Source organism: Corythoichthys intestinalis, chromosome 1 (genome assembly GCF_030265065.1).
Source record: "Corythoichthys intestinalis isolate RoL2023-P3 chromosome 1, ASM3026506v1, whole genome shotgun sequence".
NCBI lineage: Eukaryota > Metazoa > Chordata > Actinopteri > Syngnathiformes > Syngnathidae > Corythoichthys > Corythoichthys intestinalis.
In genome coordinates, this window is record NC_080395.1 from 14,232,176 (window position 1) to 14,258,132 (window position 25,957).

Below are 25,957 nucleotides of genomic sequence, written 5' to 3' on the forward strand. Positions count from 1 at the left end.
AAGCTGTTATATGAATGGGTTTTTGTGTGTGGTTTCTTTATAAAAAAGAAGTTTACTATGAACTTTAATATCTAACAATAAGTCAAGCACTAATATGCTTCTCAAAAACACAGTACAAACGGACGCTTATGCACTGATTAGCATAATCGCTAACTAGCTTAGCGCTCCGTGATCAGTAGTAATGTCTCTTCAACAAAGAAATCTGATAATATTTACAGCTAGGAAGTTATAGATATGTTATAATTAATAATTTAGACAAGTTTAAGGTGAAGATGATCCTAAAAAGATTTATTGGTTATCAAAATAGTTGTCGATTAATTTGCTAATCGATTAGTTGTCGATTAATTGTTGTAAATTTATTCTTGGCTTCGGATCAGAAGTCAAAGGAATCTGTATCAGGACATGCGTAGTTCAAAATTATTTGATTAGGAGATTTCCTTATAGGGCTGCAACGAGTAATCGATTAACTCGAGTAATTTTGTTAGAAAAAAAAAGCTTCGAATCAACTGTTGCTGCTTGGATTATTCGTGTAATTAGAGTGGCGTTGTAAAGGTTAGCTTTGAGAGTGTTTGTATTTTGTTTTATTGATTTGGGTGGATATACTGCCCTTTAGTGGCAACAATGAATATGACATAACTCAATTAATATTGCTGAATCCAGCTACTCCCTGTTAAGACCAACATAAGGTAAGTTTTTTTTTTTTTTTTTTTTTTTTTTTTTTTTGAGCTAATGGTTTTTCATGCATTCGTAAATTAGTCTATAGATATATTTAGCCGTTTTTATATTAGGAATATGTGTTTGAATGATTTTAGAGCATTGTTTAAAAAAAAAAAAAAAAAACATTTTATCGCATTTAAGCTAGCGGGCTTTGGCTATGCAAGTTAGCCAATTGTTCTCTTGTTGTACTTTGATCCTGTCTTGTTGTACTTAGATCATCATTTATTTTATTTTTTTTAATACAATTTGAGGCTAAGCTCAGGTATTTTAATATTTTTAAATGGGAGTGCAACTCTGCGTAGTTTGAAGAAACACTTGGGAACTTTATTTTGTATTCACATTAAAGCTGTCGATCGGGTCCGATCACGTCATTTTCAAAGTATCGGAATCGGCAAAAAAATATCGGACATGCCTTTTTTTAATATACAGTATATATATTTTTTAATTAAATCGTTTTCTATTTGTATTTAACGTTACAGACAAAATGTCTTACACTCATCCAGAGTCTTTAGTTTTGGCTTTAAGTAGGGCTATCAAATTTATCGCGTTAACGGCGGTATTTAATTTTCTTTAAATTAATCACAACGCAATTAACGCATGCGCTGCACGACCTACTCATGCATTGTCGCGTTCAATCTATAATGGCGCCGTTTTACCTATCTATAGAGCTAAAAGGCAGCGTAAAATGAGTAGAGTGAATTTTGGCAGTCTTTGAAGCCTTTTTTTAATTGGCTAAAGCCTTACAATCCCTCTCTCAACAATTAGAAATATCGTGGGAAGCAATGTGGGGAAGCAAGGTAATAGTTATCTCTTTCTTAACACCCTATGTTATTCCCCAACGCAGAGAAGATATATCAATTGGTGCCACTACGCACAGTCATGGTTGCACTTCCCATCATGCATTTTGGCAGAACAGTTAAATTGCTACAGTATAATTTAATGAAAGCTCAACAAACACACTAGGTGGCAATATTTAGTCACAATATACAAAATCACATTTATCCTTTAAGAATTACAAGTCTTTCTATCCGTGGATCCCTCTCACAAAAAGAATGTTAATAATGTAAATACCATCTTGAGGATTTATTGTCATAATAAACAAATACAGTACTTATGTGCTGTATTTTGAATGCATATATTCGTCCGAGTTTTATTCATTTTTTTCTTAATGCATTGCCAAAATGTATATGATCGGGAAAAATTATCGGGAATGATTGGAATTGAATCGGGAGCAAAAAAAAAAAGCAATCGGATCGGGAAATATCGGGATCGGCAGATACTCAAACTAAAACGATCGGGATCAGATCAGAAGCAAAAAACCATTATCGGAACAACCCTAATGAACATTTAACGGTCTTTTGAAAGTTCAATCTTGAAATGTACCTGATCCGATTATTCGAACCAACTAGTTGATAGATTAATGGACTCCTAATATAATCGATAGCTGCTGCCCTATTACCTTATTACCTGTTACCAATTAAAAAAAATAAAAAATTAAGGTATGACGATCCAACAAATTACCCACAAAGTTTAGTAGCCATTCTTAGTTATGACAAATAATAGCCGCAAAAAAAAAAAAAAATAGTTACACCCGAGTCACTAATCGCTTTCCGAGCTGGACGATTAACACTAGGCCAACCATCTCAAGTACAACTTTCTTGCCCACATTAAATATTCAAAGCGTTTCATATAGAAAATGAACCCAATTAGGAGTTATAAAACAGGAGAAGCGTAATGAGTCTCAAGTCGGAACAACTCGTCTTCAGAAGCGCTTTGGCTAATGAGCCCGTGTTGGTTTTACGCTCGCCGCCGCGCGTCCAATGGCGCACCGTCACGTTTTAATTTTTAATACAAGTTGAATGAGAGGGTGGCGACTCAGTTAATAATGGCGGTATGGTGTTTTTGAGGCCTCTTTGATGTCTTTGGCGATAAATACTCTGACTAGTTAGTGATCGAAAAGTTAGCGCCCGGAAATGACCAAGCGCGTCCAAAAGGAGCCTCATTAGCGACGGGGGAAGCGCTGAAGTGAAAAGGGACCGCGGTAGATTATGCAGATGGCAGATAGTAGACGTTAGTGGTCCTTGATCTCAAATCGACATAAATGGGGCCATTTTTGACATGATTTAGCTTTCTCGGGGCTCGCTTTCCACACCGCTGTCGCTAGTCCCCATGCAGTTCATTTGACGGAATTTCTGAACAAGAGCAGTTCAGATAAACGTTGCTGTCAGTTGATACAGTGAGGAGCAGAAGTATTTGCACCCCTTGTGATTTTGCAAGTTCACCCACTTAGAAAATACTTGTCCTTCTCAAAAAAATAGCATATTGTGATGAAGTTCATTATTTTCTGTAATGTACTGGTAAACATTAGACTTTCATATATTTTAGATTCATTACACACAACTGAAGTAGTTCAAGCCTTTTATTGTTTTGATATTGATGATTTTGGCAAAAAAGTCAAGAAAAAACAAAAATCCCCATCTCAAAAAATTTGCATATTTCATCCGACCAATACAAAAAAGTGTTTTTCAATACAAAAAAAGTCCACCTTCAATTAATTATATCAGCTATGCACTCAATACTTGGTCGGGAATCCTTTTGCAGAAATGACTGCATCAATGCGGCGTGGCATGGAGGCAATAAGCCTGTGGCAATGCTGAGGTGTTATGGAGGCCCAGGATGCTTCGATAGCGGCCTTAAGCTCATCCACAGTGTTGGGTCTGGTGTCTCTCAACTTCCTCTTCACAATATCCCACGGATTCTCTATGGGGTTCAGGTCAGGAGAGTTGGCAGGCCAATTGAGCACAAAAATGCCATGGTCAGTAAATCGTTTACCAGTGGTTTTGGCACCGTGAGCAGGTGCCAGGTCGTGCTGAAAAATAAAATCTTCATCTCCATAAAGCTTTTCAGCGGATGAAAGAATCAAGTGCTCCAAAATCTCCTGATAGCTAGCTGCATTGACCCTGCCCTTGATAAAACACAGTAGAACAACACCAGCAGCTGACATGGCACCTCAGACCATCACTGATTGTGGATACTTGACACTGGACTTCAGGCATTTTGGCATTTCCTTCTCCCCAGTCTTCCTCCAAACTCTGGCACCTTGATTTCCGAATGACATGCAAAATTGGCTTTCATCTGAAAAAAGTACTTTGGACCACTGAGCAACAGTCCAGTGCTCCTTCTCTATGCCCCAGGTCAGGCGCTTCTGCCGCTGTTTCAGGTTCAAAAGTGGCTTGACCTGGGGAGTGCGGCAGCTGTAGCCCATTTCCAGCACACGCCTGTGCACGGTGACTGTGGATGTTTCTACTCCAGACTCAGTCCACTGTTTCTGCAGGTCCCCCAAGGTCTGGAATCGGCCCTTCTCCACAATTTTTCTCAGGGTGCGGTCACCTCTTCTGGTTGTGCAGCGTGTCCTGCCACACTTTTTCCTTCCCACTGAGGTGCCTTGATACAGCACTCTGGGAACAGCCTATTCGCTCAGAAATCTCTTTCTGTGTCTTAGCCTCTTGCTTGAGGGTGTCAATGATGTCCTTCTGGACAGCAGTCAGGTTGGCATTCTTGCCCATGATTGCGGTTTTGAGTATTGAACCTGGCTGGGAGTTTTTAAAATCTCAGGAATCTTTCGCAGGGGTTTTGAGTTAATTTGTTGATTCAGATGATTAGGTTAGTAGCTTCGTTAGAGTACCTTTTCATGATATGCTAATTTTTTTTAGATAGGGATTTTTGTTTTTTTCTTGACTTTTTTGCCAAAATCATCAATATTAAAACAATAAAAGGCTTGAACTACTTCAGTTGTGTGCAATGAATCGAAAATATATGAAAGTCTAATGTTTATCAATACATTACAGAAAATAATGAACTTTATCACAATATGCTATTTTTTTTTAAATAAGGACCAGTAGGTATACACTGCTGGCCAAAAGTATTGGCACCCCTGCAATTCTGTCAGATAATGCTCAATCCCTCCCAAAAAATGATTGCAATTACAAATGCTTTGGTAGTAATATCATTTATTTTGCTTTCTTATTTTGCACAAAACTCAAAAAATGGCACCCTCAGCCTAATACTTGGTAGCACAACCATTAGACAAAATAACTGCGAACAACTGCTTCCCGTATCCATCAGTGAGTTTCTTACAATGCTCTGCTGGGATTTTAGACCATTCTTCTTTGGCCAACTGCTCCAGGTCTCTGAGATTTGAAGGGTGCTTTCTCCAAACTGCCATTTTCAGGTCTCTCCACAGGTGTTCTATGGGATTCAGGTCTGGACTCATTGCTGGCCACTTTGGAAGTCTTCAGTGCTTTCTCTGAAATCTAGTGCTTTTTGAAGTGTGTTTTGGGTCATTGCCTGCTGGAAGACCCATGACCTCTGAGGGAGACCCAGCTTTCTCACACTGGACCCAACATTATGCTACAAAATTTGTTTGTAGTCTTCAGACTTCATTATGCCATGCACACGGTCAAGCATCCAGTGCTAGAGGTAGCAAAGCAACCCCAAAACATCAGGGAACCTCCGCCATGTTTGACTGCGGGGACCGTGTTCTTTTCTTTTAAGGCCTCGTTTTTTCCCTCTGAACTGTATGTTGATGCCTTTTCCCAAAAAGCTCTACTTTTGTCTCATCTGACCAGAGAACATTCTTCCAAACCGTTTTAGGCTTTCTCAGGTAAGTTTTGGCAAATTCCAGCCTGGCTTTTTATGTCTCTGAGTCAGAAGAGGGGTCTTCTTCGGTATACTACCATAGAGTCCCTTTTCATTCAGACGCTGACGGATAGTACGGGTTGACACTGTTGTACCCTCGGACTGCAGGACAGCTTGGACTTGTTTGGATGTTAGTCGAGGTTCATTATCCACCATCCGCACAATCTTTAGTTGAAATGTCTCGTCAATTTTTCATTTACGTCCACATCTAGGGAGGATAGCCACAGTGGCATGGGCTTTACACTTATTGACGACACTGCGCACGGTAGACACAGGAACATTCAGGTCTGTGGAGATGGACTTGAAGCCTTGCGATTGCCCATGCTTCCTTACAATTTTGCTTCTAAAGTCATCAGGCAGTTCTTTGGTCTTCTTTCTTTTCTCCATTCTCTATGTGGTACACACAAGGACACAGGACAGAGGTTGAGTCTACTTTATTACATTTTAACTGGCTGCTAGTGTGATTTCGTTATTGCCACCACGAGTTATGGGCCACAGGTGAGAAACAGGTGCTGTTAAATACACAAATTAGAGAAGCATCACCTGATTTTTCAAAGGGTGCTAATGCTTTTGTCCGGCCCATTTTCCGAGTTTTGTGTAAAATGATAATGATTTAATTTTTTTCCCCCCATTCTATTTTGTGTTTTTTTCGTTGCAAGCAAAATAAATGAAGATATTACCACCAAAGCATTTGTAATTGCAATCATTTTCTCTGAGAATTTGTGCATTATCTGACAGAATTGCAGGGCTGGCGATACGATTGGCCAGCAGTGTAGGTCTGAAATTTCAATCATAGATACATTTCCACTTAATGAGACCAGAGGTTGCGCTAGACTTTTTCGTTGTCTGTCATTTTGACTGACAGGGTCATAAAAATCCGGTCATAATCTATTTTTACCTGTCATTTAAATTTTTAAAATGATAATAATGACATATTCAGTAGTATTTAGTTTTCATTCATTTTTAATTAATATTCAGTCCGAACAAGCTTAACAGAGAATCCACACCATGCCGTCACACATCAAGCAGATGAATATGTAACTTTTTCTCCGCAGTGACAAAAACAGCTGACTGTGGCCCCAGTAGGTGGGCTACATATAGAACAATGAAATTAACAGTTCACTTGCTGCGGCCTGAACGCAGTCTCACACCTTCCGCTTGGTGCGCATGGACTTGAATTGCATGCCCGCTTATTCACTCCCTCTTTTTTCACCTCTTTTATCAACACCATCGTCGTTTTGGGGCTTTTTGAAGAAACTTCGGACACTCAGTTGCCTTGACATTTTTCCGAGTAAGGCCAACGACGTCATGCATCAAGAGAAAATAGCTAATTAATATGCTCACTCGCCACCCTGTGGTCTGGGGTGTGAATTGCAACCTGTCAAAATGACAGATGGACTTCAGTTTTTTCCGTCACCGTTTTAAAAAACCGGTCAACGACGGAAAATATTTGGTTAACGCGACCCCTGAATGAGACATAATCTAAAAAAGAAATCCGGAACTCACATTGTATGAATTTTAAAATAATTTTTTTTGTAATTTACTGGGGTTCATCAGTATTTGTATCCCTTAGAATCAACAATAATTATGACACTCAAAGAGTTGTCAGTCTACCTTGAAAAAAGTCCACCTTTTCCCAGATGTTTTTCAGTCATTGAAAAGTTGATCGTATCCCAATTTAACATGAAGATTTTTTTTTGCACTTTCTGTATATAAAGCAGATCTTTTAATCATAATTCATAATCTAACTTAAAAGATTTACAATCTTTCGCATTCAATATTTCCATTACATTTTTATCACTCTTATTGATTGATATGCAGATGGCAGATATTCCAAGTCGGTGGTCCTTGATCTCAAATTGACATAAAAGGGCCCTTTTCCGACATTGTCTTGCCTTCACAGGACTCGCTCTCTACGCCGCCGTAGCTGGTCCCCGTGCACCCGACGAGACTGACTGTCTGAACAAGAACAGCTCTGATTAAATTCCGAGGCCCGACTGGGGGAGTCAGGAGAGTCGTAGAGTCATGTTTAATATAGATGGCCCAGAAAGATGAACTAACATTGTGATTGAATATTCGTCGGAACGTTCCAATGGATGTGACCCCCAGTGTCACAAGCATTTCATCCGGTATGCTACCGGGGCAAGAGGCGGCGCCTATTTTTGGAGATAAACTGAGTTCAGACAAAAGATCCCGCATGATTTGACATTTAGTGCAACTTTGAAAAGGAATTTATCGTAACTTTTTGACTTTGTTAAAGTGTTAGTAGTTTTATCATGACTTGTCTTTGTGCCTTCACTTAGCACAAAGCTACTGGGAACTCATTTCAGGTCTCTGTGTTTGGAGTTTGTAACTTGACATTGTCTAGCCCATATTTGGTAAGCCTACCAGAAAGTTTGAAAGAAAGTTTTCTGCTGGTTTGGACAAAAAGTAGATGGCATTTCAGCAACTTGTATTTTATCATTGCGGCAAAAGAAAGCCTTGTGCAGTGTTGTTTTGGCAGCTCCTTTTAATGTTTGTCGTAGTCTTTTTGTTGAAAATGCTTGTAAGTCTTATTTTAGTCATTTCAAAGTGTGTTCGTCTTCATCTACAGTGGGGCAAATAAGTATTTAGTCAGCCACCAATTGTGCAAGTTCTCCTAATTGAAAAGATTAGAGAGGCCTGTAATAGTCAACATGGGTAAACCTCAGCCATGAGAGACAGAATGTGGAAAAAAAACAGAAGATCACATTGTTTGATTTTTAAAGAATTTATTTCCAAATTAGAGTGGAAAATAAGTATTTGGTCACCTACAAACAAGCAAGATTTCTGGCTGTCAAAGAGGTCTAACTTCTTCTAACGAGGTTTAACGAGGCTCCACTCGTTACCTGTATTAATGGCACCTGTTTTAACTCATTATCGGTATAAAAGACACCTGTCCACAATCTCAGTCAGTCACACTCCAAACTCCACTACCAAAGACCAAAGAGCTGTCGAAGGACACCAGAGACAAAATTGTAGACCTGCACCAGGTTGCGAAGACTGAATCTGTAATAGGTAAAACGCTTGGTGTAAAGAAATCAACTGTGGGAGCAATTATTAGAAAATGGAAGACATACAAGACCACTGATAATCTCCCTCGATCTGGGGCTCCATGCAAGATCTCACCCCGTGGCGTCAAAATGATAACAAGAACGGTGAGCAAAAATCGCAGAACCACACGGGGGGAACTAGTGAATGACCTACAGAGAGCTGGGATCACAGTAACAAAGGCTACTATCAGTAACATAATGCGCCACCAGGGACTCAAATCCTGCACTGCCAGACGTGTCCCCCTGCTGAAGCCAGTACACGTCCAGGCCTGTCTGCGGTTCGCCTAGAGGGCATTTGGATGATCCAGAAGTGAACTGGGAGAATGTGTTATGGTCAGATGAAACCAAACAGAACTTTTTGGTAGAAACACAGGTTCTCGTGCTTGGAGGAGAAATAATACTGAATTGCATCCGAAGAACACCATACCCACTGTGAAGCATCGGGGTGGAAACATCATGCTTTGGGGCTGTTTTTCTGCAAAGGGACCAGGACGACTGATCTGTGTAAAGGAAAGAATGAACGGGGCCATGTATCGAGAGATTTTGAGTGAAAATCTCCTTCCATCAGCAAGGGCATTGAAGATGAGAAGTGGCTGGGTCTTTCAGCATGACAATGATCCCAAACACACAGCCAGGGAAACAAAGGAGTGGCTTCGTAAGAAGCATTTCAAGGTCCTGGAGTGGCCTAGCCAGTCTCCAGATCTCAACCCCATAGAAAATCTGTGGAGGGAGTTGAGTTGCCCAACGACAGCCCCAAAACGTCACTGCTCTAGAGGAGATCTGCATGGAGGAATGGGCCAAAATACCAGCAACAGTGTGTGAAAAGCTTGTGAAGAGTTATAGAAAACATTTGGTCTCCGTCATTGCCAACAAAGGGTACATAAGAAAGTATTGAGATGAACTTTTGGTATGGACCAAATACTTATTTTTCACCATGATTTGCATATAAATTCTTTAAAAATCAAACAATGTGATTTCCCCCCCCACATTCTGTCTCTAATGGTTGAGGTTTACCCATGTTGACAATTACAGGCCTCTCTAATATTCTCAAGTGAGAGAACTTGCACAATTAGTGGTTGACTAAATACCTATTTGCCCCACTGTACTTTTAGTCGACGATTACTGTTTTCGTCCAAAGTTTTAGTCAGAAGTAGAGCTGAAGCGATTACTTGAATAATTTGAGTAACTCGATTTTTAAAAAATGATTGAGGAATTTTCTCCGCCTTAAAGAATCGTTTAAATTTAGCCAGCTCTAAGCATGACGTTTTCCCCGGACTACTTTTAATAAGGGGTATGTCATCTTCGGCACCCCACGATTCGATTCGATTACCATTGAGGGTGCTACGATTCAATAATTGAACGATTATCATCACGGTATTAACGATGGTCACGATTTTTGAAGTTAGAAATTAGAACATTTCGGTGCTAACTTTACTCATCGTGTGTGGAGGAAAAAGAAGGATGAGTACGATCCCAAGAACACCATCCCCACTGTGAAGTATGGGGGTGGAAACCTCATGCTTTGGGGCTGCTTTTTGGCAAACGGGACAGGGCGACTGTAATGTATAAAGCCGAGAATGAATGGTGAAATGTACGGTCAAATTTTGAGCCCCAACCTCCTTCCTTCAGTCAGAGCCACGGCTGGATCTTCCAACACGGATATGATCCGAAGCTCACAGCTAAGCTGGCCAAGGAGTAGTTGCGTAAAAGGCATATCGTTTGGATTGGCCTAGCCAGTCTCCACACCTCAATCCAAGAGAAAATCTTTCGATGGAGCTTAAACTCAACGACAGCCCCGAAACCTGATAGATCTAGAGAAGATTTGTGTGGAAGAATGGTCCAAAATCCCTGTTTCTGTATGTGAAAACCTGGTGAAGAACTACAGAAAGCGTCTGACCTCTTTAATTGCAAACGAAGGCTTCTGCTCTATGTATTAGCACTGATTTTCTCAGGGGTACAAATACTTAACCCCAGTAAATTACAAATTATTCCCCAAAAAACATATAATGTGATTTCTGGATTTTTTTCCCCAAATAAATAACATCAAATGAAATAAACTTACACACTGAACATTCAGTCATGTAACTTTACAGTGAGAAACGTAAAGATTGTTGAGTCCACCCTATCCACACACATAGTGAAGTAGGAATGTGTCACATGCTAACAATTAGATCCTGTCTGCACTGTGCACTACGTGTTTACACAGCAGTGCAATCAGTGTAATTGTCCTCACTCTGTCTTGTTTCCCGGCTTCAACTTGGCACTCCTCTGCCTTTCTTTTCACGCGCGCTAATTGATCTCCATCAGCCGCCCGTGTTCTTCACTTATAGAACAACGAAAACAAAGAGCGATGATCAGTGGCATTGTTTGTTAGCAGCAACTGCTGATCGCCGTAAAAGGATTTTGACCACTGAATGATTCCTCACATCACTGTCGTGACGTGAGTGCGTTCCCAAGTGTTGTTTACGTCCCAGTGTTGTCATTCACTATGGAAACGATCCCAAATACGATCAAATCCAATCCAAGTACTGTATATGCTAATCCAAACAAGAGGGCAACGTGGAATGTTTCTTGTGTAGTCTAGTTTTACAGTAGAAACAGAAAGCCTTTATTATCATTTTACAGAGTACAGCGAGATTTAAAGTTTTGCCATAACATGCACCAAATAAAACAAAAGCAAAAGTACAATAAGGGTAATATATATATTAAAAAAAAAAAACACAGATTATAGTGTACCCAGATTGGGAATAATTGACCAAAAGCAAGTGGTGATGTAGTGGTAATATACTAAAGCGATATCAATAGATGCAGTTGTGGACTTAACATCATATTACTAATTGGATTGTGATGCTCCACTGGATGCTTTAATAATGGTAAATGTAACAACTTCAAGGTTTTCCAAATATATTGAATAGAGATGACCCGATCGATCGGGATCGGGTCCGATCACGTCATTTTCTAAGTATCGGAATCGGCAAAAAAATATCGGCCATGCCTATTTTTAATTTTTTTTTTTTTTTTAATTAAATCGTTTTCTAATTATTTTTAACGTTACAGACATAATATGTTACACTTATCCAGAGTCTTTAGTTTAGGCTTAAGGTAGGGTAATCAAATTTATCTCAATAACGGCGATAATTATTTTTTTTAATAATGCATCACGTTAAAATATTTAACGCAATTATTGCGTACGCTGCACGACTCACTCACGCATTGTCGCGCTTCATCTGTAATGGCGCTGTTTTGTTAATATAGAGAGTTAAGAGGCAGTGTAAAATGAGTAGAGTGAATTTTTTTATTTTAATTGGATAAAGCCTTACAATCCCTCTCCCTACGATTAGAAATATCATGGGAAGCAATGTGGGGAAGCAAGGTAACAATTGATCTTTTTCTTAACACCTTGAATTATATCTCATCGCAGAGAAGATATATGAATTGGTAGCACTACGCACAGTCGTGGTTTCACTTGTCATGGTTCCACTTCCCATCATGCATTGGGCATGGCCTTCAGTATCATTTACTGAAAGGTCAACAAATACACTAGATGGCAATATTTAGTGACAATATACAAAGTCACAAGGGACAAATTCTGCAGGAGGATGGTGCTCCATCGCATACCTCAATCTCTACCACAAAGTTCCTCAAGGTAAAGAAGATGAAGATCCTCCAGGAGTGGCCAGCCCAGTCACCAGACATGAACAGGATAAAAGAAGAAGCATGGAAGACGAAACCCAAGAATGTTGATGAACTCTGGAAGGCATGCAAGACTGCTTTCTTTGATGTTCCTGATGACTTCATCAATAAATTGTATGAATCCTTGCTGAACCGCATGGATGCAGTCCTTCCAGCCCATGGAAGACTTTTGTCAGGGACATTATTTTGGCACTTTTTCTACAAGTTCAGTTGAAGTTCTTCTCTTATTTTGCACAGAATGTTTATTATTAGGGTTGTTCCGATCATGTTTTTTTTTTGCTCCCGATCCGATCCCGAACGTTTTAGTTTGAGTATCTGCCGATCCCGATATTTCCCGATCCGATTGCTTTTTTTTTTTGCTCCCGATTCAATTCCAATCATTCCCGATAATTTTTCCCGATCATATACATTTTGGCAATGCATTAAGAAACGGACGAATGTATACAACCAACATACAGTACATAAGTACTGTATTTGTTTATTATGACAATAAATCCTCAAGATGGCATTTACGGATAAATGTGACTTTGTATATTGTGACTAAATATTGCCATCTAGTGTATTTGTTGAGCTTTCAGTAAATGATACTGTAGCCATTTAACTGTTCTGCCCAAATGCATGATGGGAAGTGCAACCATGACTGTGCGTAGTGGTACCAATTGATATATCTTCTCTGCATTGGGAAATAACATAGGGTGTCAAGAAAAAGATCAATTAGGCAAGGCAAGGCAAGGCAAATTTATTTATACAGCACAATTCAACACAAGGCAATTCAAAGTGCTTTACATCACATGAAGATCATAAAAATCACATTTAAATCAATACAACGTAGAAAACCAAGACAATCAACATAAAAATTGCATTTAATAAGAAATAGAATAAAAATAAATAAATACAAATAAAACAAAAACTAATACTACTAATAATAATTGAAATCAGCAATGGAGATAAGCACAAGAGGAATAGAAAGCAGATAGATTGAATTATATAGACAGTTATGGATATGCAGTGCTAAACAAAAGCGTTTTTAGCCCTGATTTAAAGGAGCTAACAGTTTGAGCATACTTCAGACGTTCGGGTAACTTGTTCCAGAGGTGAGGAGAATAATAACTAAATGCTGCCTCACCCTGCTTGGTTCTTGTTCTTGGAACATGGAGAAGACCGGTTCCAGACGACCTTAGGGGTCTAGATGTCTCATAGGAATCTAACAAGTCAAGCATGTATTTTGGTCCAAAACCATTAAGTGTTTTGTAGACGAGCAGTAGTATTTTATAGTCTATCCTTTGACTCACTGGAAGCTAGTGTAGCGATTTCAAAACCGGTGTAATGTGGTCCAGCTTCCTTGTATTTGTGAGGACTCTGGCTGCAGCATTCTGTACTAGCTGCAGCTTCCTGACTGATTTTTTATCAAGACCTGTAAATATACCGTTGCAGTAGTCCAATCTGCTGAAAATGAATGCATGCAAGTTTTTCCATGTCTTGTTGAGTCAGAAACCCCTTAATTCTGGTTATATTTTTTAGGTGGTAATAAGCGGATTTAGTGACGGACTTTAGATGGCTATCAAATTTTAGGTCTGAGTCAATAATTACGCCAAGGTTTCTGACTTGATTTGTAGCTGTAAGTGACATTGTGCTAAGTTGGCTGCTTATCTTTGACCTTTCCTTTTTTGGCCCAAAAATGATCACCTCTGTCTTCTCCACATTTAACTGGAGAAAATTCTGGCACATCCATTCATTGATTTGATGAATGCATTTACTCAGGGAGACTAAGGGACTATAATCATTTGGGGACACAGAAATGTACAGTTGTGTGTCATCTGCATAGGCGTGATATGAGATGTCATACTGTTCCATTATCTGAGCTAAGGGAAGCATATAGATGTTAAATAAGAGTGGTCCAAGAATTGACCCTTACTACCTTTCTTCCCCACATTGCTTCCCACGATATTTCTAATCGTAGGGAGAGGGATTGTAAGGCTTTAGTCAATTAAAAAAAAGGCTCCAAAGGTTGCCAAAATTCCCTTTACTCAGTTTACGCTGCCTTTTAGCTCTATATATAGGTAAAACGGCGCCATTACAGATTGACCGTGACAATGCGTGAAGGGGTCGTGCAGCGCATGCGTTAATTGCGTTAAATATTTTGACGTGATAAATTTTTTAAAAAATTAATTACAGCCCTTAACGGGATAAATTTGACAACCCTACCTCAAGCCTAAACTAAAGACTCTGGATGAGTGTAACATATTATGTCTGTAACGTTAAATACAATTAGAAAACGATTTAATTAAAAAATATGTATATATTAAAAAAAGGCATGTCCGATTTTTTTTTTTGCCGATTCCGATACTTTCCGATCGATCGGGACATCTCTACTTTTGACTATTTTTATGATTTGTTCCGTAAAATTTAGTTGTACGATAATGACTTTTAAACCGATAACCGATATCTGTCAATGGGAGCCAATGAGCTAACACAACCACTATTTTAGTGGAAGATTTTGGTAGCAACCTCTCTTTTTAAAACGACCTATCGATTATTGGTGAGAGTATATCGATTACCTTTAGGGCTACGAAGTATCACAATATATTACCGTATTGGCCCGAATATAAGATGTTTTTTTTTTGCATTGAAATAAGACTGAAAAAGAGGTGGTCGTCTTATATTCGCGGTCTAGACATTCTACCCATTCATGACGCTAGATGACTCCAGGTATTTTGAAGCGATGTTTTGTCATGACCGATCTCAGCTACTCTCCCCATTCACGACGCTAGATGGCGCCAGATATCATTGAAGCAATGTTCTGTCATGACAGATCTCAGCTACTCACAAGTTTAACCAGTTTGCATTATTTTATTGCAATGTTTTTCCTTATTCAGATTTGTTTCAAGACTACAGTTACGGTTAGAATTCACTTTGATGGTTAATGCAGTTATAGCAATTGTGTTGTTTTATCACAATAGATTGGTTTATTTACATTTCAAAAACAAGAAGACGAATGTGATTGCACTTTAGTTTACATATTTAAATGTTCAGATATTAAGATTTGAATGAGGCAAAATAACATGCTTTTTCTCGATAATATATTGTTATAATCATTTGTTTCCGATGTACTGTAACTACTTTCTGTATAATAAAAATTGATTTGGTGTTCAAAAAGTCTTTTTTCAAACTTGAGTCTTGAAAAAGAGGGGTCGTCTTAAAATCAGGGCCGTCTTATATTCGGGCCAATACGGTACTTTTTTGAGATTTTGTCACACTCTTTTGATGCATTGTATTGATGTTGATCTTCCTGGTTTTTGTCTTTCCGTTCAGCTGTCGGGCAGCGCGGCGGGCTCTCCGGCCGGCTCGTCATCGGCGGCTACCCCCACGTCTCGCCAGTACACCCGTCAGCGCATCACCCGCGTCAACCTCAGGGACTTCATCTTCTACTTGGAGCAGGAGCCAAACGCGGCCCGTTCATTGCTGCTCTACCGCGCCCTCCTCAAGTAGCCTCCTCTTCCTCCTCCAGCCTCGTGCCTTCAGATCAGGTGTCACGCTCGTCGTCGCTCGCATTTTCACAAGAGAGCCGGAAAAAACTCTCACGGAAAAAAAACACTCGATTATGTCTTTGCCGTCTTGTTGTGTCGTGATCATGTTTGAAAGCCACATTTTTAACTTTTTAACAGCCAATCAAGTCCAAATAAGGCTCGTTCTAGAGATTTCAACCACACATTTGTACATTTCCTTCACCGTACATGTAAATAGTTCTGTTACATTTCATCGTTTTTAAGTTCTTAGCGCAACAAAGTGAATCAGCAATGCGAGTAAGTTGGATGAAAGTGAATATTTTCTACCACGGCTCTGTTTTACCATGAGAAAAATAGTTTTCTACTAAAAAGTGTCATGTTATAGGGAATTAAAGGTTCGTTTTCATGAGAGAGAAGTATTTTAGAAGTATTGTTCGGACTATAAGTCGCACCAGCCAAAAAAAGCGCAATGAAGAGACAAAAAAACCCACACATATAAGTCGCATGTTTGGGGGGTAATTTTTAAAATAAAATAAAATATAACATCAAGAACAGACATATCATCTTGAAAGGCAATTTAAAATAAGAATTCAGTAGAGAACAACAGGCTGTAAAGTGTACAGTATGCTAACCTTGCAGTTTAGTGTGAAAATAACATACGGCGGAAAACACAAACAAGACTGAAAAAGCAGTTTCTGCTCTCGCACCCCTCTTTAAAAGAAACTGCTGTATTTTAAGCCAAAACAACTGTTGTGTTTGATAGAACAATATGTCTATATGCTGCAATCGCAGATTCATGGTGCATTAAGCCCCCGAACTATTTTTAATTTGTCCGTTTTACCCTGAAAACCCCCGTTTACAGACGTCGCGCAACCGCTTTTGTTTCAACCTAGCCATAAATAGAAGGTAAGTAATTATATTTATTATTCAAAATGTCATTTTTAGCTTAGAATCATTACTTGATGTCTAAAATTCAGTTTAAAAAAAAAAAAAAAAAACTTTAAAAATTATTCATTCGTATATTTTAAACTTTTAAACAAATTACGTCACAATGAAAAATTTGGCATCTGTAAAAAAGTCACGGATATCTACCTCATAACTATCGCCTAATTGTATTTTTTTGTTCCTGTCGCATTTTCCCCGATATGTTAGATGGTAAATAATCGATCCAATGGAAAATGGAAAAATAACGTTTAAAAGGGTAACTATATGAAAAAGAAAATCTCAACCACTCCGTGTTGTCTGCGATTTCTGCATAGCGACCATTGTTTAATCACCATGTTTCACCCTTAAAATTAAAATAAAAAAATCCGGCTGTGGCCATTCACAGCTGTGTCTTGACACTCGGCGATACATGCTACATGGAGTTTTTGGATCGAAACATGGTATGTATGCGATAATATCTCGTTAAAATCGTGGCATCTTTAATTCTGCTCTCGCCTCCAGATAGGGTTTTGCTGTTTAAAAAAAAAATAATAATAATTGTTTTTTTAAATGCCCTTTTGTTAAAATGTTTTCTTCACCCCCAAAAATTGAGATTTTAAGCTCTCCAATGATAAATCACACGTGCATTTCGGACAATTTTGAAATTTGTCCAAATTGGGGGTCTCAGAGCGAAACTTCAAGTCACCTGAGTGTTTTCCGCCATATGAAATGATATGATAATGTGTTCATAATTGTTTAGGTCTTGAAAAATCTGCGATTTATAGGTTATAGGTCCAAAAAAACATGGCGGGAAAATAGTCGCGCTTGGTACCAAACGATGCGGAAGAGTCAAGTTTACCATACGAAATGTCGTCAAAATCGACCTATGACATTAGGTATTTCAACTTGAGTAAAAGTCGCATTTTGGGGGAACTTATTTAATAAAATCCAACACCAAGAACAGATATGTCATATTGAAAGTCAATTTTAAATAAAAAATAGAATAGAGAACAACAGGCTGGATAAGTGTACAGTAAGCTAACGTTGCGGTTTAGTGCGGATAAAAAAACATTTGAAATTATATGATCATGTAAATGTAAATGTAAATGAATAAGTCTTGTATAGGTCTCCTGACTTATAGGTTAAAAAAAACATGGCGGGGAAAAAAAGTCGTGCTTGGTACCAAATGATGCGGAAGTGTCAATTTGCAGTATGAAATGTCATCAAAAATGACCTATGGCCGTCCTATCAAAGGTTATTTCCACTTAAGTAAAAGTCGCATTTTTGGGGAAATTTATTTAGTAAAATCAAACTCCAGGAACAGACATGTCATATTGAAAGGCTATTTTAAATAAAAATAGCATACAGAACAACAGGCTGAATGGTGTACAGTATGCTAATGTGTTCCTAATTGTATAAATCGTGTATAAGTCGCACCTACGGCCAAACTATGAAAAAAAAAAAAAGGCTTGTAGGTTATAGGTACAAACAAACATGGCAGGAAAATAGCCGTGCTTGGTACCAAACGATGCGGAAGGGTCAAGTTTACTGTACGAAATGTCGTCAAAAATGATCTACCTCGTTCCTATCAAAAGTTATTTCAACTTGAGTAAAAGTCGCATTTTGGGGGAATTTATTTAATAAAATCCAACAATAAGAACAGACGTGTCATCTTGAAAGATAATTTTAAATAAAAATAGAAGACAGAACAACAGACTGAATCAGTGTACGGTAAGCTAACGTTGCGGTTTAGTGTGAACAAAATCATGTGGAAATTATATAATAATGTGTTCATAATTGGATAACATAAGTCATGTATAAGTCGCACCCCTCGACCAAACTATGAAAAAAAAACGCGACTTATAGTCCGAAAAATACGGTACATTATCGCTCAAAAACTGAGTACATAGGCTACATTATGGCTTTCCATGAAAAATAGGCCTCTTTCCTAATAGCATTGCCACTTTTTAAAATTTTCTGCTAATCTTATACAATTTATGTGATAATATGTAAACCTAAAATTGAAAAGAAATTTTGTTTCAATAACTTATGATTTTTTCCCCCCACTCTTAACATCTATCAAAATATTGTATACTTTAAAAAAAATATTAATGACGAATGCACAATTTCCTTCTCAAAAACAACATTTCAATAATTTATTAAAAATTATTTCTCCGTATTGTATATCAAAACAGTCGGTTTTAAAGGAAAAAGTTGTACTTTTATGACTTAAACGGTAAATATTTAAAGCAAAACTATCTTTCCCTCTCCAATATATACTATATGTTTCAATTATTTTTCTTAAAGAAATACAATTTTATTTTTGAAGAAATGTAACTTTTTGCCATGAAAAATGACTTTACCCGCCAAAACATAACTTTAATAATTTATTCACCATGACTAAAAATGAATTAGCTCACCTAGTAGTATTCCTTTTTTTTTATTTTCAAGAAAAAGTAGTTTTATGACAAAAAAAATCAATGTTACTTATATGTCACCTTTTGTTTTGAAGAATTATGTGTATTTTTAACAGTATTTTTATAACATTTCAACCATATTCTCGCATATATTTTGCCATTCATTTCAGTGGCCTCTTTGTACACACCTGTTAGTATTTGTTCCAAACGAGCTGGTTGCCGTAGTGACAAGTTCAACCCACGCAATTTGTTTTTATGACTGCAAATGTCTGAAGAATACACACAAAAAACGAGAAAATGTTTGGTTTTAGTGCGTGCGAGTCAAGTGACGAAGGGGATAGGCATTCACGCTTGTCGTTACATGCCGTTGGCTACGTTTACATGGACAGAATTTCCTTAATCCGGTCGGTAGTCGGATTGAAATTATGATCGCTGTTTTCATGGACAGTTGAAATATTTGGATTTGCGTGTTCATTTTACGTACGCTGATTGAAGCCTGACGTCATTATGGTAAATATGGTTAGGAGCCAAGTTTTTTAATAGGACTCATTATAAGCATGCATGATTTCTTTTTTTAACTCATTCACTCCCAGCCATTTTCACCGGAGCAAGGCCCTTCGTTCCCGCCCGTTTTATTGGATTTTGACTGATTTTGCAAGGCCCACAGAAAATTCTTTTCTATTGCTATATAAACATGGAACCCACCAAAAGAAAGATTATACTCCCTTCTTTCAGCAGAAAAAAAAAGTTAGTTCATATCTTTTTCCATTCTTTAGAAATCAGCATTAGAAAATAGCTTAGTTTGAGCAATTTTCCAATTTCTGATGAAAAAACAGAAATTAAGCTTTTTGTAAACGCATACATTTCAAACATAACTTTGACTTTAACACAGCTATTTTTTGCTTTAGTTACATCCCAAACATTAGAATAATGTTTTCCTTTTACAAAATAACATAAAAAAACAAGACAAATAGAGCTTTTGATCGCAAAGTAACAATTTATTTACACATAACTAACTGAGAGATGACGCTGTTTCGTCAAAATCAACCTACAACCTTCATAGCTGAAGTTAGGTCCAAAAATGCCGGAAAAAAATCAGTGGGAAAAAATCGTGCTTCGTACCAAACGATGCGGAATGGTCAACTTACGAAATTTTGTCAAAATTGACCTACGACCTTTCGAGCAGAAGTTAGGCCCCAAAACAGTGTGTGGGGGGGAAATGGCGAAAAAAGATGTGCTTGGTACCAAACAATGCGAAAGGGTCAAGTTTACCGTTCAAAATGTCGTCAAAATCGACCTACGACCTTTTGTAGTGGGAAAAAGGTCCAAAAAAATGGAAATAAATGGTGAAAATAAGTTCTGCTTGGTACGAAATGTTAGGTCAGGTTTACCACACGAAATACCACCACCCTCCTAGCAAAAATTAGGTTAAAAATAACTGAAAAAATGGCGGTAAAAAGTCGTGCATGGTACCAAACGATGCGGAAGGGTCAAGTTTACCGTACAAAATTTTGTCAAAATCGGCCTACAACCTTCCTAGCTAAAGTTAGGCCCCCCAAAAGTGGTGGGGAAATGTCGGACAAAAAAATTGTGCTTGGTACCGAACAATGTGAGTGGGTCAAGTTTACTATACAAAATGTTGTCAAAATTGACCTATGACCTTCCTAGCGGAGATTAGGTAAAAAAAATAAATACATTAATAAAAAATTTAAAAACACGGGACAAAATGGAGACAAAAGATGTGCTTGGTGTGAGAGGGTCAAGTTTACCGTACGAAATGTCGTCAAAATCGACCTTTGACCTTTCGTAGTGGAAAATACGTCCAAAAAATGGAAATAAATGGTGAAAAAAATGTTATTTTTGGTACCAAATAAGGAGAACGGGCTAAATTTACCAAACAAAATGTTGTCAAAATCGACTTACAACCCTCCTAGCAAAAATTAGGTTAAAAGAAACGGGAAAAAATGGCAGAAAATGGTCGTTCGTGGTACCAAATGAAGCGGAAGGTTCAAGTTTACCATACGAAATGACGTCAAAATCGACCTACAACCTTCCTAGCTAAAGTTAGGCCCCTAAAAAGTGGGGGAAAATGTCGGACAAAAAAGTCGTGCTTGGTACCAAGCAATGCGAAAGGGCCAAGTTCACCGTACAAAATGCTGTCAAAATCGACCTATGACCTTTCATAGCGGAAAATAGTTTTAAAAAATGGAAATAAATGGTGGAAAATAGTTCTGCTTGGTACCAAACGGTGAGAAAAGGTCAAGTTTACCACACGAAATGTTGTCAAAATCAACCTACAACCTTGCTAGCAAAAATTAGGTTTAAAAAAAAAAAACGAGAAAAAAATGGCAGAAAATGGTCCTTCGTGGTCCCAAATGATGCGGAAGGTTCATGTTTACCATACGAAATGACGTCAAAGATGACCTACGACCTTACTAGCGAAAATGTGGTCCCAAAAACCGGGAAAAACTGGTCGATAAAAGTCGTGCTTGGGACCAAACGATGCGGAACGTATATGTTTACCTACAAACTGTCGTCATAATCAACGTATGACCTTCCTAGCGGAAGTTAGGTACAAAAAGCTGGGAAAAAATGTCGACGGCCTACGACCTTACTAGTCGAAGTTAGGTCCCCCCCCCCAAAAAAACTGAAAAAAATGACGGGAAAAAGTCGTGCTAGATACCAAACATGCGGAACGTTTACCATACAAAATGTCGTCATAATGACCTACGACCTTTCTAGCGGAAGTTACGGTGGTATGAAAAAGTATCTGAACCTTTTAGAATTTCTCACATTTCTGCATAAAATCGCCATCAAATGTGATTTGGTCTTTGTCGAAATCACACAGATGTAAAAACAGTGTCTGCTTTAACTAAAACCACCCAAACATTTATAGGTTTTCATATTTTACCATACAAAATGTCGTCATAGTCAACCTACGACCTTCTTCGTGGAAAAAAACTGGGGGGAAAATGTGCTTGGTACCAAACAATGCGGAAGGGTCAGGTTTACTGTACAAAATGGCGTCTTAATCCACCTACGCTCTTCCTATCAGAGGTTATTGAAACTTGAGTAGTCCTACGCAAACCCCACCTTTACCCATATACCTAAACCTAACCCGACACAGGTAAGGACTGTTTGTTCCAAAATTTTGAATCGGATTATCAATCGGCATGAACCACTCCTCTCGTTCGGAATAGAATCGAGAATAGGATCACGTTGAAAGATTCCAAATGAATTGTGTACATGAAGCAGTTTTATTCCGGTCAGGTTTATAATCCGAATTAAGTGTCCATGTAAACGTACCCATTTGAACTCTTTCACAAATGTAGAAACACTAATTCATTCACATTAAACGTACGTCTGTTTGTGTTGTTTGTAATAACGACTGATAATTTAAATGGAATATCTCGGCCTATGCAGATTTTTTGTTTTTTTTTTAGATGAATTTGAAACTTTTCGGTTGCGCTTTGTTGTGAGTTTGGACAGCACTTTTGTTTAATTGTTGTTTATTTTTTAGCTGTCTGTTTTACTATTGCTAAGAAATGTAATCCTTGAAACTGTATTTGACACTTGTAAAAAAAAAAAAAAATCTTTTTCATCGATTGGCTTTGGTTTCTGTTATCTGACAAGCACAACAGCAGCAATCTCCACTGATTCTTTTTTTTATTATTAATAATAACAATTTTGTTTGGCGTTTTTACCGCTTGCAGATTTTTTTAGGCAAAACTTTGGAACTGTATTAAAAGACAAAAAAATGGGAAAAACAAAACTTTCACTGTAAGGATATTTTGTAAATACTGTTTACAAGACCTATGTGTTTATTAGAACCACGTTATTTTTGGTAAACTCTTGTACATATCTTGGAATTTTCCTGTTTGTGTGAAATGACAAAAAAATCAAACAAAAAAACAAAACAAAAAAACCATGACAAACAATACTGATGTATTTGTACCTATTTTATAAAGGAATAAATAAGCTGTTTACTAAACTGACAAGTTGTTGACTTTTGTCTGTTTCTGTCTGTTTTTGTCATTGGCGAATCACTGCCAGGTCAAAATGAATTGGATGCCTAGCGCTGTCAATGGCACTAAAAGATGAGCGTTCATAAGCTGTACTCCCAATTATTGCTGAAACGATTAATCGATTATCTTGAGTAATTCGATTGGAAAAAAAGCTTTGAATCAAATTTAGCTGCTTCAAGGATTCGTTTAGTTAGTGTGGCACTGTAATGGTTTGTTTTTAAAGTTTTTACATTTAGTTTTATTGACTTGGGGGGATACACTGCCCTCTAGTGGCAACAGTTAATATGACATAACTCATTCAACATAACTGAATCCAGCTGCTCCCTGTTAAGACCAACATAAGGCAACTTTTTGTTTGAGAAAATGTTCTTTTATTGAAGGGAATAGTATCTTTTCTCGTATTTACTGATGGGCTGTTTGTACTGTATTATTCTAACACAACCAATATAAAATAAATAACACTTATAGTTTAAGGAAAACAAGCAGAATATAGGGCATAAGAGATACATGACGCCTTCTTAATACGGAAGCCCAACGTGTGCGTCATGCAGCTGACTGAGCAAGATTAACGCTGACTACCAGGTGATAAGCAAGACATCTACAAGCCCACATTTCCATGTCAGTTTTTATGGACAGTCCAGAACAAATGGCGGGACATCCTGTCCCAACACAATGAACAGTGGAGAACGCCCGATATCCAACTGATTACAAGACTGATAAGACTCCAAGAGCCCCTTTGACGCTAAGCCGGGCAAAATCTCCAACTGCGGTTGCCCCAGTAAAGGTGACTCAGCAACTGTGACGCACGAACTAAACAGCCCAAACTGCGATAGAAGATTATCCTAAACACATCCTTCTTCCTGCCCACGGCCAACTACACGAGAGCCTTCAAAAGACTGAATGTTTAACTAACATTGTCATTTTTCTCAGGAACCTTTTGTTGACTTGTGACATGGTGACGTTGGAACGAGTTTGCCTCCTCGCCTGAGTCTGTTTCGGTTTGCCGTTGGATCGCTATTGACCTGAATAAATTGTCAACTTGTGTTTTGAAGCCTTTTTCCAGCTTTCAAAATGGAGTCAGTATAAGGGGCTAAGACTAAAGCCTGAGTTATGCTTCTGCGTTGCGGTGACGGCGAAGTGACTACGGTGTCAATGAGCATTTGATAGTTCTGTGGAAAGGGAACACGTTGCTCTGTAAATCACCGCCAACCCACTAGAGAGGTTTGGCGTTGTGTTTGTACTAGGGCTGTCAAACGATTAAAATTTTTAATCGAGTTAATTACAGCTTAAAAATTAATTAATCGTAATTAATCGCAATTCAAACCATCTATAAAATATGCCATATTTTTCTGTAAATTATATATATTCTGTAAAATTGTTGGAATGGAAAGATAAGACACAAAATGGATATATACATTCAACATACGGTACATAAGGACTGTAGTGGGCATTTCACTCTACTGTCATTTAAATCTGTCTATGCTGTCCTCACTCCGAAGCGTCTACTTTTTCCAAAGTTAGACAGCTAGTGAACGACGCCTTAATAATCAGACTTCTTCCTTTTTCATCTGATTTATTAATAAAATGGCCTCAAACCACTGTCCTCTTTAGACCGTAGTGAAACTACAAAAAAAAGTACACAAGCATTGCATTAGCAACAACGTTAGCTTAGCACGCTATACAGGTTCACTAAACATAAACAAAAAGCGTCTCATACAAAAAATATAACATTTCGCTTACGAACATAATATGTACATTCTTTACAACAACCATACTTACGGACAAATATTGTCCAAGGATCATATAAGCACAACATTACAATGTAGGCGTCAGCCCGAGATGTCGTGCAGCCATATTGAACTGGCAAGAAAGCAATAAACCATGTCGCAAAGCGACCACAAGAGTTCGCTGTTAGACAGCACAAAAAACCTTGCTGTAAAACTTACAAAACGGCAGAATACTGTCTGAGCTGGACATGTGCGTTAATTGCGTCAAATATTTTAACGTGATTAATTTTAAAAATTAATTACCGCGCGTTAACGCGATAATTTTGACAGCCCTAGTTTGTACGGTTTGGGGGGACTCTTGTCAACTTCCTCTAGTTTTCTTCCGGTAACACAGCAACGCCAACGGAGATGAAACGCTTAAACATGGATTTTTAGCTCATCAACATTGATCAACAAATGTTGATCATACTGTAATGTCCGAAACTAAGCGCTGGTCTTTTAAGAGGCGATCAGACTGGGGAGCAGTGACATAGCAGGAAGTGAGTGGAAAGAACGTGAGAAAGCGAACATTAGCGGTCGCATGTTGCGGCAGCCCGCTATTATTTTGTTATTTGTTTATTTTATTGTTTGCCACAATAAAGTGGGGAAAGCCATCATCGACTCCTCTCCTTCTTCCCCCCATCCGGGGCTATTACAATACAAATGTCGAGGCGCAGGCAACACAGACGACGGTTGCGAGAGAAGCCAGCAAGCTGTGTTGTCCAGCGTTTTGTCCGATTTCTTTGCCGTGTCCTACTTCCCAAACTGCGTTGGAAGCCTCGATGGTAAGCATGTTATCATAAAAGCACCAAGGCACTCTCAATCAGTGAGGATGTATCACGTGTGTGAACTGTCTTGTTAAAAATTAAACATCAAAACAACTCTTTTGACACCAAACCTGTGCTTTATTCTTCATGTACTTGAAGTGTGACATGCAAATAAGTCACAGACTCACAGCAAACATACAGTTGTGGTCAAAAGTTTACATACACTTTTGAAGAACATAATGTCATGGCTCTCTTGAGTTTCCAGTTATTTCTACAACTCTGATTTTTCTCCGATAGAGTGATTGGAACAGATACTTCTTTGTCACAAAAAACATTCATGAAGTTTGGTTCTTTTATGACTTTATTATGGGTT

General features: G+C 38.2%; 1 protein-coding gene across 2 annotated transcripts in view; it reads left to right on the forward strand.

The window, feature by feature from the left end:
* LOC130920351 (transcription initiation factor TFIID subunit 4-like) overlaps positions 1–23,250 on the forward strand; it is a 275,123-nt gene extending 251,873 nt beyond the window's left edge. For both annotated transcript variants that reach the window (XM_057843513.1, XM_057843523.1), the window contains one exon: positions 15,492–23,250. In XM_057843513.1, the coding sequence (XP_057699496.1) occupies positions 15,492–15,668 (177 nt within the window). In that variant the 3' untranslated portion in view covers positions 15,669–23,250. The remainder of the gene's footprint in view (positions 1–15,491) is intronic.
* Positions 23,251–25,957: the final 2,707 nt, after the last annotated feature.